Here is a 15,807-nt window from a genome sequence, read left to right on the forward strand (position 1 = left end):
TGTACCTCAGAACCTTTGCATCTGATCCTTTGCCGTCTTCACATCTACCCAAATATCAGTCCTCTGAGGTGCTTCCTGACCACCAGAATTAAAATTGCTTTAAAACTCTCCTGAAGAGAGTTTTAACACACACACACAATCCCTATTATTCTTCCTTGCTCTATTTTTCAGAGCACTTGTCATATTCTAATATGCTACATAATTTACCTTTTCATTTTATTCGACTTCACCCACCAGAGTATAAGCTCCAGGAGACCGGGGACTTTTAATAGTTCTTGCCTTGATGGAGCTCGTGTGCCACCAGAAGATGCAGACAGCAACGTGTCTGGAGAAGGTTAAGATAGAATGATGGAATTGTGAGCACTTGAGTGGCTACTTTAGTAGGATGCCAGGGAGAACCTCTCAAAAGAGCTGACATTTAAGTTGCTGGTGAGTGAAAGAAAGGAAGCTAATGACGATCTTGGGGAGGAGACTTCCAGGCTGAGGAACCTGAGACTCCTGAGAGCGCATTTAGTGCCCTCGGGAAGAGAGGCCAGCAGCGTGACTGAGCATAGTAGACAAGGAGAAAATGGTATGAGATGAAGTCATGGAATTTGATGAGGTCAAATTCCTAGGAGAGTAGCTAGATGGACAACTGACACAGGACATAAGTCAAGAAGAGAAAAACCAATAACAGACTGAGGAGGGGCAGCCATGAAGACCTGCTGTAAGTGATGACACAGAAGCCCAAGAAAGTCTGGAGGAAGAACAGCCAATTATGCCAAATGCTGCCGAGAGGTCAAGGAACACAGAGGCAACCAAGAGACCTAGAAACATGGAGGTCGTTTGTGACAGATGACGGTGGGTTGAGAGGTGAAGTGATGGAAATAATGATTAAATGTTTCAAGAAGTTTTGCTCTGAAAAGGAACAGAGCACGGAAGCCAAGGAAACAGTGGGGTAAAGAGAAGATTTTGATTTTCTTTTATTTTTATTTGTGCTTATTTTAAAGACAGAAGATACCACAGTGGTACCTTTTAGACTTTTTTCCAAGCCACAAGAAGGACTACATTTACACTGTGACTTGTTACACACATACTTAAAATTACAGAAACCAAAATTTTGCAAAGCAATACTCATTATGCATGAAGCCTTCTAACTTTTCATTTAAAAGATGCTGCTTATAACCCACAAAAATGTTGGCAAGTCCCACCAATGGGTTATGACCTAACTTGGAAAACACATTTAGCCAAACAGGAGGTGGCTCATACAACCTACGAGAGCCAATTGTGCACCTTGAAATTGGATGGGATGGGAGTATTTACACCATGGAAATAGGCAACTGCTACAACTTAGGACTCCCCTCCCCCAAATGTTAAACATTTACCAACACACTACTAACTGTGCTCACGTGAGTGGTCCTCTCCTAAGTCCATCATCAGCACCACCCATGAACGCTCAACCTCTTTTTTGCCATCCAGACCCCCTGTGTTCAGATTTGCCAGGCTTACCTCTTATGTTCCACAGGATCATATCCCAAATCTAGTCTTTCCAGGTGTGAGAGTCAAGCTTCTAGAACTATGGCTTTGTCATAATACGAAAGAACTTAGAGATGGAAGAGGCCTTCAGAATGCGAATTAAATTAATTCATTCCAATGGATCAAAGAATGAGATGCTGTCCTATTTTTAAAAATACTTTTCTTTTTTGTAAGCTATTTACTTTTTAGAGAAAGGGAAAGTGAGGGAGAAAGACAGGGAGAAAAGCGTCAAAGTGAGAGAGAAACATCAGTTGGTTGCCTCTCATATGCGCCCTAACCAGGGACCAAACCTGCAAGCCAGGCATGTACCCTGAATAGGAATTGAACCAGTGACCTTTAGGTTTGCTGGACAATGCCCAACCAACTGAGCCATGCTGGTTAGGGCTAACTACTTTTCTTGAATGGTTTGACAGACTACGGTATGTTAACCAAAGAATATGCATTGTTATTTCACATGAGAAAAAGTATGTCTGAAATTGGGTAAATTTTAAAAATCAAAACAACCCTGTCTGGGTGGCTCAGTTGGTTAGAGCATCATCCTGTGTACCAAAAAGTGTGTGGGTTCCCCACTCGGGACACATACGGGAAGCAAGCAATCAATGGTTCTCTGTCACATCGATGGTTCTCTCTCTCTCTCTCCCCTCCCTCTCTTTCTAAAATCAAAAAGCATGTCCTAGAGTGAGGATTAAAAAAAAGTCCAAACAAAATGGAATACCTCAGAATAGGGAAAAAAAAGTATAAATACAGGGGTGGGCAAAAGTAGGTAATAATAAATAATACAATAATTAAAAACTATAATTAAATAATATAATACTACAATAATTAAAAAGTAATACGATTAATATAATATTGTATTATTAATACAAATAATACAAAATAATACAATAGTTAAAAAGAAGGTAAAAATAAATAATACAATAATTAAATCTGTTAATGTTCAGTATAATCTCGGTTCCCATAACCAAAGTCGCGAGATCCACGATACCAGTGGAGGCCTCCCTCAGCAGCCGCCTCAGGATTTAGCCAAGCCTGTTAGCACGCAGTGCTCCTCGGCCAGCTTGTATTGACACAGCTCATGATAAAAGTGACAAGTGAAACCTCAAGGGAAGAATTTGTGACAGGTTGGAGCAAGCGAGAAATCCAGGTGGTTTTTCCAAATTAAAAAAAGAAGTCATTGAAATCAAATACTCTTTTAAAAACTTTTTATTTTGGACGTTTCGAAGCATGCACATAAGTAAAGACGGTGATGGACCCTCCCCCCCCGCCCCCCCGCATCTGCATGTGGTCCGGCTCCAGCCGTGATCAGTGGTCCTACGTGCGTCATCTATCACCCCCGCACCCTCCTATGAATGACTCATTTTAAAGCAAATCTCAGACTTCATTTAATTTGTAAAAACTTCAAAACTGGTGGTTAGACTTACAGGTTTAATAAGACCTGGGTTCAGTTTCAGGGTGGTATGTGCTTCCAGTGGCGAGTCACCAGGAGGCGCTTGAAATCTCCTCAGTTCTTTGTGTGGTATCAGGACTGATCAGTGGCTTCAGCTGTTGTTAGCCTGGTCCATCCATTACAAAGTTTCTGTCACATTTCGATCAAGGTTTTAGCAGCTAGCTATCCATGGTCATTGCTACCCATTATTTCGTTAGGGGTTGAAAAGTGGTGATATATAAATTCCATCATCCCGCAGTGTTTATGAGTTGGAATTCTTCTATAGGGAAATGTTTCTTTCACCAACTACTTGATGACACCAAGGTGAAGTTTATGACAAAAAGAAAGGGTAGGTCTTGATCCTCTTCCTGTATTTGGGGATTTTCTTAATAATTTGGTTCCCCACTTTTTGTTCTCACGCAAAAGGTAGCCATGAGTTGGCTTTTAAAAAGCATCATTATGAATTCATGTATATGAATATATTTATTGTGTTTCTTTTTTTTGATACTTAAATTATCCTATCCTTAACCAGAGGGGACCCTTTTGACTGGCCTTGATGTTCCTTGGACACAGATCTGAGTTTCCTTGCCTACTGGTATGACAAGATGTCCCCAGCTGTCACTTTCATTTCCTACCAAATCTGGACTTCACAGTTTCTCCATAGGAGCTGTCAGTCAGAAGTAATTAAAGACCAAACCTTGACCAGGGATACTTCTGGCAACTGGGTTGGTTTCATAACTTCCTCAGTGGGTGAAGCTAGAGGAAACAAATTTTTTTTAAATATCAGAGTTTCTACTTATTTCTTTTCATTCAATACAGAGCTACAATGCTTTCATTTAACTTTTTACATTTTACATTTGTACCTCATTTTTCTTCTGAAATCTTGGTTTCTAACAACATTAACATAATTACTTATTGCTTTACCCTATTATATATAGTTTCAAGATAAAAAGCAAATATCATAACGATAAGATTACAAAACAAAATCAAGGTTTATTTGAAGTTTTCTGTCATCAGGCTACATCTCAAGAGAAAATCAAATGTTTATGTGTTAAAACAATTTGACAATATTGTCCAAAGTGATCTATAAATCCATTGGAATCATTATCAAAATCTCAACAGCACTTTTTACAGAAATAGAAAAAAGAATTCTAAAATTGGTAGGGAACCTCAAAGGACCCTGAATAACCAAAACAATCTTGAAAAATAACAAAAGAGTTAGAGGTCTCACACTTTCTGATTTCAAAACATATTACAAAGCCAGTTAGCGAATTAGTGTAGTACTAGCATGACGACAGACACATAGACCAACGGAACAGAACACAGAACTCTGAAATAACCCCCTGGTCTGAAGTCACCTCACAAGGGTGACAATGCCATTCAATGGGGGAAAAGAAAGTCTCTTCAACAGACAAAATTGGGAAAAATGGGTAGCGACATGCAAAAGAATTAAGTTGTACCCTTACCTATACCACATACAAAAATTAACTTAAAATGGACTACGTGTCTAAACATAAAATCTAAACTATAGAATTTCTAGAAGAAAACATAGAGGGAAAACTTCCTGATGTTGGATTTTGGCAGTGATTTCTTCAAAATGACACCAAGAACACAGATAACAAATTTTTAAGTGGGCAAATAGGACTACATCGAACCTAAGAAGTCTGTACCTGAGGGACGCAATCAACAGAGTAAAAAGGCAACCTAGAGAATGGGAGAAAACATTTTGCAAGTCTTTATCTGATAAGGGGTTAATATCCAGAACACGTAAAGAACTATAACAACTCAAAATCAAAACAACAAAAAACAAGTAACCCAATTCAAAAATGTGCAAAGAACTTTAACAGAAATTTTGCAAAAGATGATATAGAAGTGACCGAGTATATGCAAAGGTGCGTAACATCACTAAATTAGAGAAATGCAAAGCAAAACCACAGTGACATACTGCCTCACACGCATTAGGATGGCTTTTATAAAAATAGTAACAAGTGTAGCAAGGATGTGGAGAAAACAGTACGGCAGTTCCTCAAAAACTTAAAAATGGAGCTGCCATAGAATCCAGCAATCCCTCGTTTGGGCATATATCCAGAGGAACTAAGAGCAGAATCTCAAAGAAATACTTTTATTCCTGTGTTCATAGCAGCATTATTCACAGTAGCCAAGAGGTAAGAACCACCTAAGTGTCTGTTCCAGATGAATGGATAAACAAAATGTGATGATACATACATAAAATGGAATATTATTCAGCATTAAAGAGGAAGGAAATCCTGCTATGCATGCTACCACAGGGGTGAATTTTGGACATTATACTAAATTAAATAAGCCAGTCACAACAAGACAAATAAGATAATTCCACTTAAATAAGATGTGGAAACAGAAAGAATGGTAGTTGCTCTGGGCTGGGGTACGAGGAAGAAATGGAGAGTTGTTTAATGGGTACAGAGTTCAAGGGTTTTTAAATTTCTATTTCATTGATTTGAGAGAGACAGACAGACAGACATCGATTTGTTGTCCCACTTATTCATGCATTCATTGGTTGAATCTTGTATGTGCCCTGACTGGGGATCGAACCTGCAACTTTGGTGTACCAGGACAATGCTCTAACCAACTGTACCACCTGGCCAAGACCCAGAGTTTTAGTTTTGAAAGATGAAAAGTCCTAGAGATCTGTTGCACAACAGTGACTATGCAATTACTGAGCTGTACACCAGGAGCACCTCTCCTGTGCGCGGTGATTCTCCTGAGTCCCCAGGCTTTAGGACAGTGGAAGGTGCTGTTTATCTTTGCCCCCTCAGTGCCCGGGACACATGTTATAAGCTCACTAGGTTTCTGATTGACCCACAAAACACCTGAATCAATGACTGTGTTGGAATCTACATAAAAGCACCAATTAGACATGGTGGTTGACATCAATCTTTAATTTTGTAGCACCCATTATAATAGATAAAAATAACCTTTATTTCTAAGAAAAATACAAAATCATACAGGCGATCAAAATGAAGGCAGCTTCAGAAGTACAACATTATGATATATAAACATAGAGTATCACAAAAATTCGGTAGTTTAAAGGCATTGCCTTCAATGGCTGGAGAAACGTCATCCACAAGGCTTGTGAGGGTTGCCTCCAGGGCTGTCACTACCACAGAAGATGGCTTAGGAAGTCATGGGAGGCTACCCTCTCTTCCATTTTCAGAGGGGGTGCTGAACTCAGGCATTCCAAGCTGCACCTCAGTGCAACTGCAGGGTTGATTTCTAGACGGCATGGAGGCTGAGTAGGACCTGTGCTGTGAATCTTCCTCCCAGTGATGGGTCCCACCAGGTGTGCACCCACTGCATGGACCTCCAGCAGGCCCAGCACGGGGCTTAGTGCAGCGGCCACAGCGCTCTCCAGACACTCACCCCCCTGCAGTTAGAGCCTCTTGCACAGGGTCCAGAGGAGCCTGAACTCCCACGAGCAGACAGATCAGTCTCCTCAATTCTTTGGGCACGCATCATTATGTAGTTTCAGTCACACGGTTAGAAAACAGTTTTAATGTTATTACGTCCCAAGTGCCATTAAATAGGAAAGACAATCCCACAGATTGCTTGTGTGTGTGCAAGTGAAGAAAAGCAGCAGAGGCTGGCCGGTAGCTGGGGGAGAGAAGGCCATAGGCTGGGGGGGGGAGTCCGACTTGAGAAATGGGCGAACGGCTCTCAGAGAACCAAAACAAAGAGCAGAAACGGGGACCAAGGAGAGGAAAATCACACCACAGGGAGCGCAGAAGTGAAAAGTATTACACGGGGAATAGTCGTGGCTGAAAACGAAACATTTCTTCATCTAGAAAAGGAAGGAAAAAAGTCTGCTGGGCCGTATTTACTAATATTGCAGTCAGAAGAACATGTTTTTTTGCGTGTGTCTAAGAGGGGAGGGGCGCTGGTGCTCCTGGTCCACAGGCGCTGTGACCGCGAGGATCGGGGCAGTGCTAAACTGAAAGGGAGAGACCAAGTATCCACCGGTTCCCAGAGTACGGACCTGGGAGCAGAGGGGACTGTCCCCCCTCTCCCCCCACCCCCAGACCTGAATGATGGGTGATGCAGTATGGGCACCTTCGGGGGACTGGGCCCTCATTCATGCCGGCCTCATTCTACGTACCTTTGCCCATTTGTGAAATAGCTGTGCACTCCCAGTTTTAGGGGGGCTAACTGGGAGGGCTATTTTAGTGCTGCACTTCCTAAGCTTTTAAACATACAATCAATTAATAGAAGTTGGTGTTAGGCTGGTTTCCGGGAGGCGCTGCCCAGCCAGAAAGGGTGTGTGGACCTTATCCTCCAGCAGAGGGCAGCACCACAACACAACTGCAGTGAAGGAACTGGCACAGCATCTTGTCTATTACGCCGAGCTTTCTCTAACACTGAATGATATCGATGCCAATCCTGGTGAACAATTGAAGCCCTAATCATCTGAAATCTTACAGCTTATGTGAGTCCGTGTCCTGTGTGTGTGGAGTCAGTGCGGCTTAGCTTTCACCCGCTGCATGTGGTGATGTACTGCAGCCAAATAAAATGCCTGTTACGTAGCACCCAATCCTGTAACCCTGCAGGTGGGCTCTCCGTTTAAAAGTGCGTGCCTCAGAATTTGGCTGAGAGATTTCATCCTTCCAATAGCAAAAGGACCTCAGCACCAGCAGTTCAGTTCCCAGTGTGGCCAACTGAACGCAGACTCCCGCAGACAGCATACCAGCAAAGCTCTTGTGTATTAATGACCTTACATTCTAACAGCTTGATCGATTAGTTACAATTTTCTTCCTCCTCACTCTTGCCCTTGTGCAGTATCAGCATATTTGCCCCATTACAGTGTTTGCTATAAATTAAAATTTTTAAAGTATTTGGGTAATTACACAATTGAGTTACAGTTCTACTTCAGTAGAGAATTACGCTGCCACCCAGCATGAAGTCGAAGTCTAGAGTCTGAATGAACTTTATGTTTTAAAATCTTTTGGCTGAATTTCTCTCTACTCATATCATACCCCTAATAATCAAAACTTTTCATAAAGTAAATGCCAGTCCCTACAGACGTCAGTCTGTGCAGACGATGGCAGAGTCAAACTGAAACAGCACATTGACATCAGCTCTCCGATTTTTAAAAATCCCTTCTACGCTGGCATTTCCCCCTGCAGTTGTGATAGGAATTTTAAGCTTTCATGGCCAGGGGAAGAAATCATTAGCCTTCAGGACTTTGGAAGTGATGTTGCCAAATGGAGAGGCGAGCAGGTAGTGCTGTGCGGTCACATGGTTTTCCTGTATCTCCTGAGCTTCAAGATAACGGAGCACGCTCAGCTCCGCCCACACGGACCCACCTGAATTCTGTGTCAACGTTTCTCGTCCGACTCAAAGGTAAGTTCGGCGGACACTTAGGAGGAACAGCAACATGCAAGAGACCTATGATGATACATTCACTTAAAAGTCAGTGTTGAAGCCCTGGCTGGCGTAGCTCAGTGGATTGCATGCGGGCTGCAAACCAAAGCATTGAAGGTTCGATTCCCAGTCAGGGCACATGCCTGGGTTGCAGGTCATAACCCCCAGCAATTGCACATTGATGTTTCTCTCTCTCTCTCTCTTTCTCCCTCCCTTCCCTCTCTAAAAATAAATGAATAAAATCTTTTTTAAAAAGTCAGTGTTGAGACTGAAATCCTGAGTTTGGAATTCTGGAACATGTCCCATAGGAGAGGGGTCAGCAGGGACCTGTGTGCCCACGCCAGCCCACAGCCCACAGAGCACTCTTGAGTCACACACCTGCGACTCGGAGAACGGATGGTTCTGTGGAACTGCCTCACCGCGTGTAGCGGTGCTTCCAGGGGGGAGATTCCCGCCTTTTTTCCAGATTTAAAATCTGGGATAGTAGAAACTTTAAAGAAAAATTATTTGCAGCTGTGGTCCTATTGACAGGGTTAGACACCCACCTCTGCCAGCTGCTGTCCCACCACCCAGAGTGGCTCTCAGGCACACGGGGCCTCCCCTGAGCTGGGACCTGGAGAGGAGCCCAGAGAGGCTGGCTCGGCAGCAGGGGGAGGCCAGGGTGGTGTTGGGAGTGTCACTTCCGCCCCCTCCTCCCTCGGGTTGCCCTTTGTCAGTGGACATGGAGGGAGCCTCCGGATGTGCAGAACCCTCTCCACCCCCCTCTGTGGGAGTGATGGCTGGGTGGGCTGGAGGTACCACCTGCCCTCCTATTCTCTGTGTAGGGGAGGTCAGGGCCCCAAGTGGGAGGAGGAAGGAGCAGGGTGAGGATGGGAGCAGAGAGGGGTTCCCCCACTGCCTCAGCTGGTCATGGGCCCCGCAGGCTGCCCTGCAGTGGGGGCGACAAGTTCCCCCGGGCGGTGATGAGGGAGGGAACTATGAAAGGAAGGAGTGGAGGGAGTTTCCCAGCATCCTGGGGACAGAAGGGGGACTTTCTAGGGGCACCAGGCCAGGCAGCAGTTAGCAAGACACTTGTCAGGCTGGCCACTCTTTACATCCCAAGGGGGTGTCAGGACACACTGAGCGATGACCATCAGACAGCCAGGGTCCAGTACCATGTGGCACTAAATAATCACAACCTTTTTAGTTCCAATTCCCTCAAATGTTGATCACAAACACCGAAAGCTCATCTATGTTTACCCACAGTAAGTTTTGGACTAACATGCACAAGTGTGTCACATGTTGCCTCATGAGGACATGGCATGGGAAGTCTACTTCCCAGGAGACCAGGGCCCCTCGGAAGTCTGTCTCCCCAGGGCCCAGGACATGGCTGATGATAAATATTTAACCATCACCTCACTGGACTTCTTTTTGCAAAAATATTTAAAAATATATATTTTTAAACTTTCTACATTTTACTACTGGCTGTCACTCTGCATGCATCTTGCAATAATCCTGACATTGATCTGATAACCCTGACAAAGGCGGGTGAGCTGAATCAGAGGCATGAGTCTCTGAGTGAGAGGCAATAGCGGATTTGCTAGTTTGGAGTTTACATTTGATGGTGAGGCTGACTTTACATCACAGCAACCTAACAAAAACCACGGTAACCATTAGTCCAAAAAACATTGGTTGTTTTCTTTTGAGCTAACACTAACCTTTCTTGTACTGCTCTAATCAATATTAACCCATCACTTTTGCTTATTTTAAGCAGACATACGGCATCTCCCCAATTGAACAGAGTGCCTTAATTTTCTAACCCACAGCCAAATCCAAGTAGCACTTTCATGAAATTGTCAAGCACACTAAAGCTTTGCAATCCCCCCACCCCCGCCCCCACCAAATCCTAGAAAATCTGGTCTGTCCAATAACAAACACTTCCGTCTGCCATGATTCCCTTTCCCCTTAAGCATCACGTAAGAACTTTAGATCTTTGGACCCAATATTTCATTTGGTTTAAAATTTGGATTTTATCGCATATCCTCCCCTCCAGCAAGAAGATTAAAGATTCCCCCCACCCCTTGCTGGCTAAGTAAGTGGCTTTCAGCTGAGACAGTAAGTGCTGGAAGGGGCGGCTCACCTGGGGGCCAGGTGATTTGTGTTTCTTTGTTAACAGAGCTCCCTCTCGGGCGGGCGAGACAGCCAGCCTCATGCAGAAGATGTCAAAGTCCCATTCAAGCTAATTTTTAAAGGCTGTGGGTGACCAAGGGGCACGCTGCACCCTCTTTGCCAACCCCAGTCCCACGGCCCTTTCACCTACTGATTCCCGACTCCGCCCTCCCAGTCACCATTGATTTTTTGTATCTCTTTCAAAAATACTTGAGCAAATGACATTTTTGATAGCGCACAGACTATAAAAGCATTGGAATAAAAGGAGGGTGCAGGTGTTCTGAAAGGTATCACCACGTAATACCAGTGTCCTGTTCATTCCCCAAGTACGTTAAAACAAACCAGTCACAAGCAGACCCCACAGGCGCCCTGTCTGTGCCGCGGCCTCGGAGCAGCGCCCACTGGCCGAGAAGGAGCCCGTGGGCGAGGGCCGTGTGGGGCCATCACCGTCTGAGTTCCTGCTTCGACCTTCAGCAGCACGTGGGGGGAACTTTCATGGTGGCACGGATCTGTTCTGACTGCGGGCCCGGGCTGGGTCCCTAGAGGAGCCTGTGAAATGTTTCTGCCAATTCCAGATTCAAATATTAAATTAAAACATGTGCAAAACTAAACAAGCAAAAATCCACCACCAAAACATAATGCACCCTTCCCCCGCAACCACCAGCGTCGGGAGAACCTCCGTTCCACGTCCTTATCCTCAGTTCTTGAGAAAGAACAGATTCCTGCCACGCCCTGACCTGGGTTGTTTCAACGTTCCAAAGAGGCCAGGGAGAAGGAGCAGAGGTCTAGCAGTGTCTGGGGTGGTCCCCACACCCCCTCTTGGGCCACTCCTCGTCCAGCCACCTGCGCAGGACGGTCTCCACATCCACCCGGCGGTAAAGCCTGCAGAGGTCCATCAGCTGGCCCACCGTCCTCTGGCTGTTTCGGAGCAGGAACTCCACGGTGGGGCTCTGGGGCCTCTGCTCCAGGAAGCACAGCTCGTCGTAGGGCATGCCCCATTTGCTGGCAAAATTCCTCCAGTTCTTGACCGTCGGGTGACATGGGTCCAGCTTTATCCTGATCACGTCGAGTAAGTCCTGATCATTGAGCAAGTCACTGATGGTGGCGGCCCGGGGCGAGCAGGAGGAGCAAGTGCAGTTGTCCCGGCAGGACTTGACCTCGCTCACATCTGGAACAGACAGGACACGTGTCAGCAAGCGCCCACGGGCTGCCTCAGCTCTTCCGTCCCTCATGTTCTGTCTGAATTGGCAAGAGGCTCGGTGTCCACACTCACGCAACGGTGGGCTCTGACGGCCCAGGACAGGTGGCTGTGCTGGAAGCAGTAGTGAGATTTGATCAATAAAGCCCCTTTCCCGTCCTTCCTTAGACTCTATGTCTTATAACGTGGGGCTACCAGCCAGACCCAGGGCTCTGGGACAGGGCATCAGCGGGGGTGGGGGGAGGGGGGCAGATCACCAGTGTATTGGGGTCAGACTGCCGTCCCAAGAGCAAACCAGCCCCTACTTGCCTGCACCTCAACCCCTATCCCTTCCAAGTTACAAGTCTGCCCTGACAGCCGCCTCGTGCCAAGCACAGCACGTTAAGGTGCACAGATTGCACAATTCTGTAAAAGGTCTTTAAACACACACACACACACCCTGAAAACTGGAATATCCACTCCACACACAGATTTGAAAGTGAGTGATATTTGATAATGCCTGAAAGCTAACTTTTTAAATTTGCGGTCACCTTATCATCGCTTCGCCTTCATCTGCGTTTTCTTCGCCCGCGGGGCTTCCTCTGAAGTGGAGCCAACACCTCGAGGAGTGCGCAGGCGCAGGGCAGACGCGCAGAGCCCAGCCCAGCCGGGGCGAACAGTGCGCCCCCACCAGGCAGCTCTGGCCGGTGTCCGCGCTCAGGGCGCGTTAGGAGGAGGGAGTCCGCGGGTGGTGAGCGGAGTCTGCGCTGCCACGGAGCAGCCCGAGCGACCTCCCTTCTGCGCTAGCAGGGGCCTCCTGATCCCTACGTGGGGGGAGTTTAACAGTCAAGGGCCACGCGGGAGACCCCTCCCTGGCCTGGGAAATTCTGGAAAGTTACAGTGACCTTTACCACGCTAAGCTGTGGACATCCCAATTTAGAAAAGTAAAGAATTGGGAAAAGGGAGTCACTTTGCTGGTGGCGGGTAGAGAACCAGCGGTTCGGGGCAAGCACACATTAAAAGGTAACGGGCGCCATGACCAAACTGATCTAATTTCTGGGCGTCCTGCCCGAGGAGACGGTCTGAAGTATGTGTGCCCACGAACATTTTTGTTACAGTCTCATCCACTTTTTCAACAACTCACATGTCAACTACTTGACAGAATATTGTTTAAGGAGTTATGAAGACTAGGCAGCAACCCAGAAAACGCTTGTGCTGTAATGTTTAGTGAAAAATGCCTGTGCTTAGACTATGTGAAGATTCCGTGTTAATAGTATTACTGTGGAAGGAAATGTACAAAAAATAACAATAGCCATTGCGTTAGTATGGTAGGATCATGTTGCTATTTCCCAAACTTTCTCTAGTGGTGTTACATTTCTGTAGCAACCAGAAGAATGCCTTGCATTATTAACAGAGACATTGTTTGGCTGTGCAGGAGGTGACTTAGCACTCATGGGCACAGCATCGCTCCTCTCTGTCGAGCTTCACGGACACCCGTGAGCCTCCCTTCCCGCCTTCTCCAAGATTTGTTTCCTCAAACATCTCCTCTCATCCCCTCACCTCTAGCCCCCAGCTCTACTATTTCCTTTCTTTTATCTACAAACATGTATAAGGGCTCCTCTATTGCAAAAAACAAACAAAAAGCCACTCTCCTCTGATTTCATAACTTGCTGAAGCCACTTTCCCTTTCTCTTTTCTTAATTCACGGTTGAACTGCTAGAAGAATTCAAAACCCGCTGCCTCTGATGCCTGCCCACATCCTTCACCTTCTCGGGCTTCAGGCAGCGGCTGACCTCTCCTCATCTCCACCAAACCTTGTGGAGTCCAGTCCCAGTTCCCTCCACCCCAGCTGCTGGCAGAGTGCCGCTGTGACCCGGCAGGAAAACCCAGGACAGAGGGGTGGGTCCCCACCTGACCCTCAGGATCACTGCTGCCGCCCAGGTCCCCAACACACCAGTTCCCCTGGGTACTGCTGGTGCTGCAACTGTGCCCAGGACTCTGTGGTCCTGTGGACACTGCAGGTTGTACTGCAGGCCGCACCCTCCCTGAAGGTTCCTTCTGACCGCCACGCCGCATCCCCCAGGCACTTCCCACCACATGGAGACTGCGTCCCTTCCGTTGTCAGCCTGTCCCTCTGAGACCCCAGGCTGTACCACTGCCCAGTCCTCGGGAGTAACCTGGGGCACTCCAGCTCTGTCCTTGGCCCTGAGATCCCCACTCCACGGTTTCTTTTTGGTCATCTCCCCCACTCCCAGAGCTCTCATGGGACAGGAAGGCCCCTCTGGCTCTGCACAAGTGCTGGACCCAGCTCAGTGCATGGTGCAGAGCAAGTGCTTCCCACAGCGGCCGGGCGCATGGAACAACTGGGTGCCTGGCCCTGCCCACCTTTGCAGGCTCCAGAATGACCGCCAGAGAGCCCCCTGCACATCTAGAGGGCCTCCACCACGAAAGGGACCTCTAATCGCACTGGACACTCTCCTCCTGGGCACCCAAAGCACCTGGATTACTTACACAGCTATGGTAAGTTTCACTCCCCCGACCTGTCCCCACTGCCGTGGACTCCCGGGGAAGCTCTGGCCACTCTGCCCGTGTGAGTCCCAGGACAGCCCCCAGCATGGCCTGCGCTCCAGACAAGCCGGAGGACTGGGCTCCCAGAGCTCACATTTCCTGTTTTGTTTTTTAAAGCTCAATTAAATTAAAAGAAATATTAATATAAATTCAGTATAGAAAATTGAAAAATTATATACAACGATGGACACTTTGAGTTTTCCCGATTTCACAGCTATGGGTAGTAATTCAATGCAGACCCCTGCGTATACATTTTTAAGCATCTCCCAGGTCAGAGAATCTGCAGGCCACAGCGCCAGCACCCCTCAGCTGCCGGAGTCTCTGCCCCAGTTGCCTCCCGCAGACAGACGCTGCACCCCCTCACACTCCAACCAGAGCTGGGGGTGGCACCTCCCTCACGGCACGTCACCTTTCTCAGCACCAGGCACTAGGCTTTAGAGGTCTTTGTCAATTTCATAGGTGGAAAAGTATACCTTATGTTTTTCTACTTCCATGCCCTTTCTGGTGTTTCCTCTCTTCTTTCCCCCTCCCTGAACTTCCTCTGTTGAACTTCCCTTCCACTAGTGACCTTCATCCATTCTATAAAACCCACCTCGGATCCCCCTCCTCCAGGAAGTCTTCCTGCTCCTGCCGAAGGCCTCACTAGGGATCCCACTGCTGTGTCGGCACCTCCTGACTCCGTGCAGGAGACTGAACAGGCTTCCTGTTCACTGTGCCACCCTAAGCCCTGCGCTGCGTCCCATGTCTGTTTAAGATGCAGACACGTTTCTACATAATACACAGAGAGTGGTTCCCCCGCTACACGGATGGTGTGCCAAACAGTCAGACTTCAGCTGCATGGTGGGAAGAGTTAATTCATCTAAAAAAAACGAACACCTTTCTAAGGGTGAAAGGAGCTTCTTGCTGAAAGAGGGGTATATGAGGGCAAGCCTGAATTTTCTTTGCTCTTGCTTAAAGATAGGGTCAAATGAACGATATTCTGCCAAGTGGGAAAGAAGCAGATCACCATACAGTACACAAAATTCAGTTTTTGTAAAAATAAATAATACAGTCATTCAGAGTTCTGGCCAAGATGGAGGCACAGGTAGATAAGCTTTGCCTCCTTGCACAACCAAAAGAAGAACAACAAAAAATTTAAAAGCAAAAATCAAGCACAGCTGCCAGAATTCGAACTGTATGGAAGTCCAACAACCAAGGAGTTAAAGAAACAACATTCATTCAGATCAGTAAGAGGGACAGAGACAGGCAGCTGGGGTGGAGAGGACTCGCAGCAAGGCAGCAGCTGGAGGGCCAGCCTGGCAAGGGAGTGGGCAGTGCCACATTTGCATGAGGATAAACTGGGAGGAACAACGGGGGAGCGAGACAGACCATGCAGCCCAGGGTTCCAGCATGGGCAGGGGGGAATAAAGCCTCAAAACCTCTGGCTGTAAAAACCTGTGGGGGTTGCAGTGGTGGAAGAAACCCCCAGCCTTGCAGGAGAGCTTGTTGGAGGACCCACAGGGTCCTAGAATGTATATAAGCCCAGCCACCCAGGAATCAGCATCAGAAGGACCCAATTTGCTTGTGGGTAGTGGGGGAA

At 46.9% G+C, this 15,807-nt stretch overlaps 1 protein-coding gene across 2 annotated transcripts in view; it reads right to left on the reverse strand.

Moving 5' to 3' along the window:
- Nucleotides 1-8,473: 8,473 nt before the first annotated feature.
- Nucleotides 8,474-15,807, reverse strand: part of EDARADD (EDAR associated death domain) — a 52,528-nt gene continuing 45,194 nt past the window's right edge. Inside the window, exon 6 of one of the 2 annotated variants that reach the window (XM_045858979.1) lies at nt 8,474-11,651. In XM_045858979.1, the coding sequence (XP_045714935.1) occupies nt 11,269-11,651 (383 nt within the window). In that variant the 3' untranslated portion in view covers nt 8,474-11,268. Of the gene's footprint in view, nt 11,796-15,807 lie in introns of both variants that reach the window. The other variant, XM_045858970.1, reaches the window with a different exon arrangement.

This window comes from Phyllostomus hastatus, unplaced genomic scaffold (genome assembly GCF_019186645.2).
Source record: "Phyllostomus hastatus isolate PE091 unplaced genomic scaffold, TTU_PhHast_1.1 phas_contig_148, whole genome shotgun sequence".
In the NCBI taxonomy this organism is placed as follows: domain Eukaryota; kingdom Metazoa; phylum Chordata; class Mammalia; order Chiroptera; family Phyllostomidae; genus Phyllostomus; species Phyllostomus hastatus.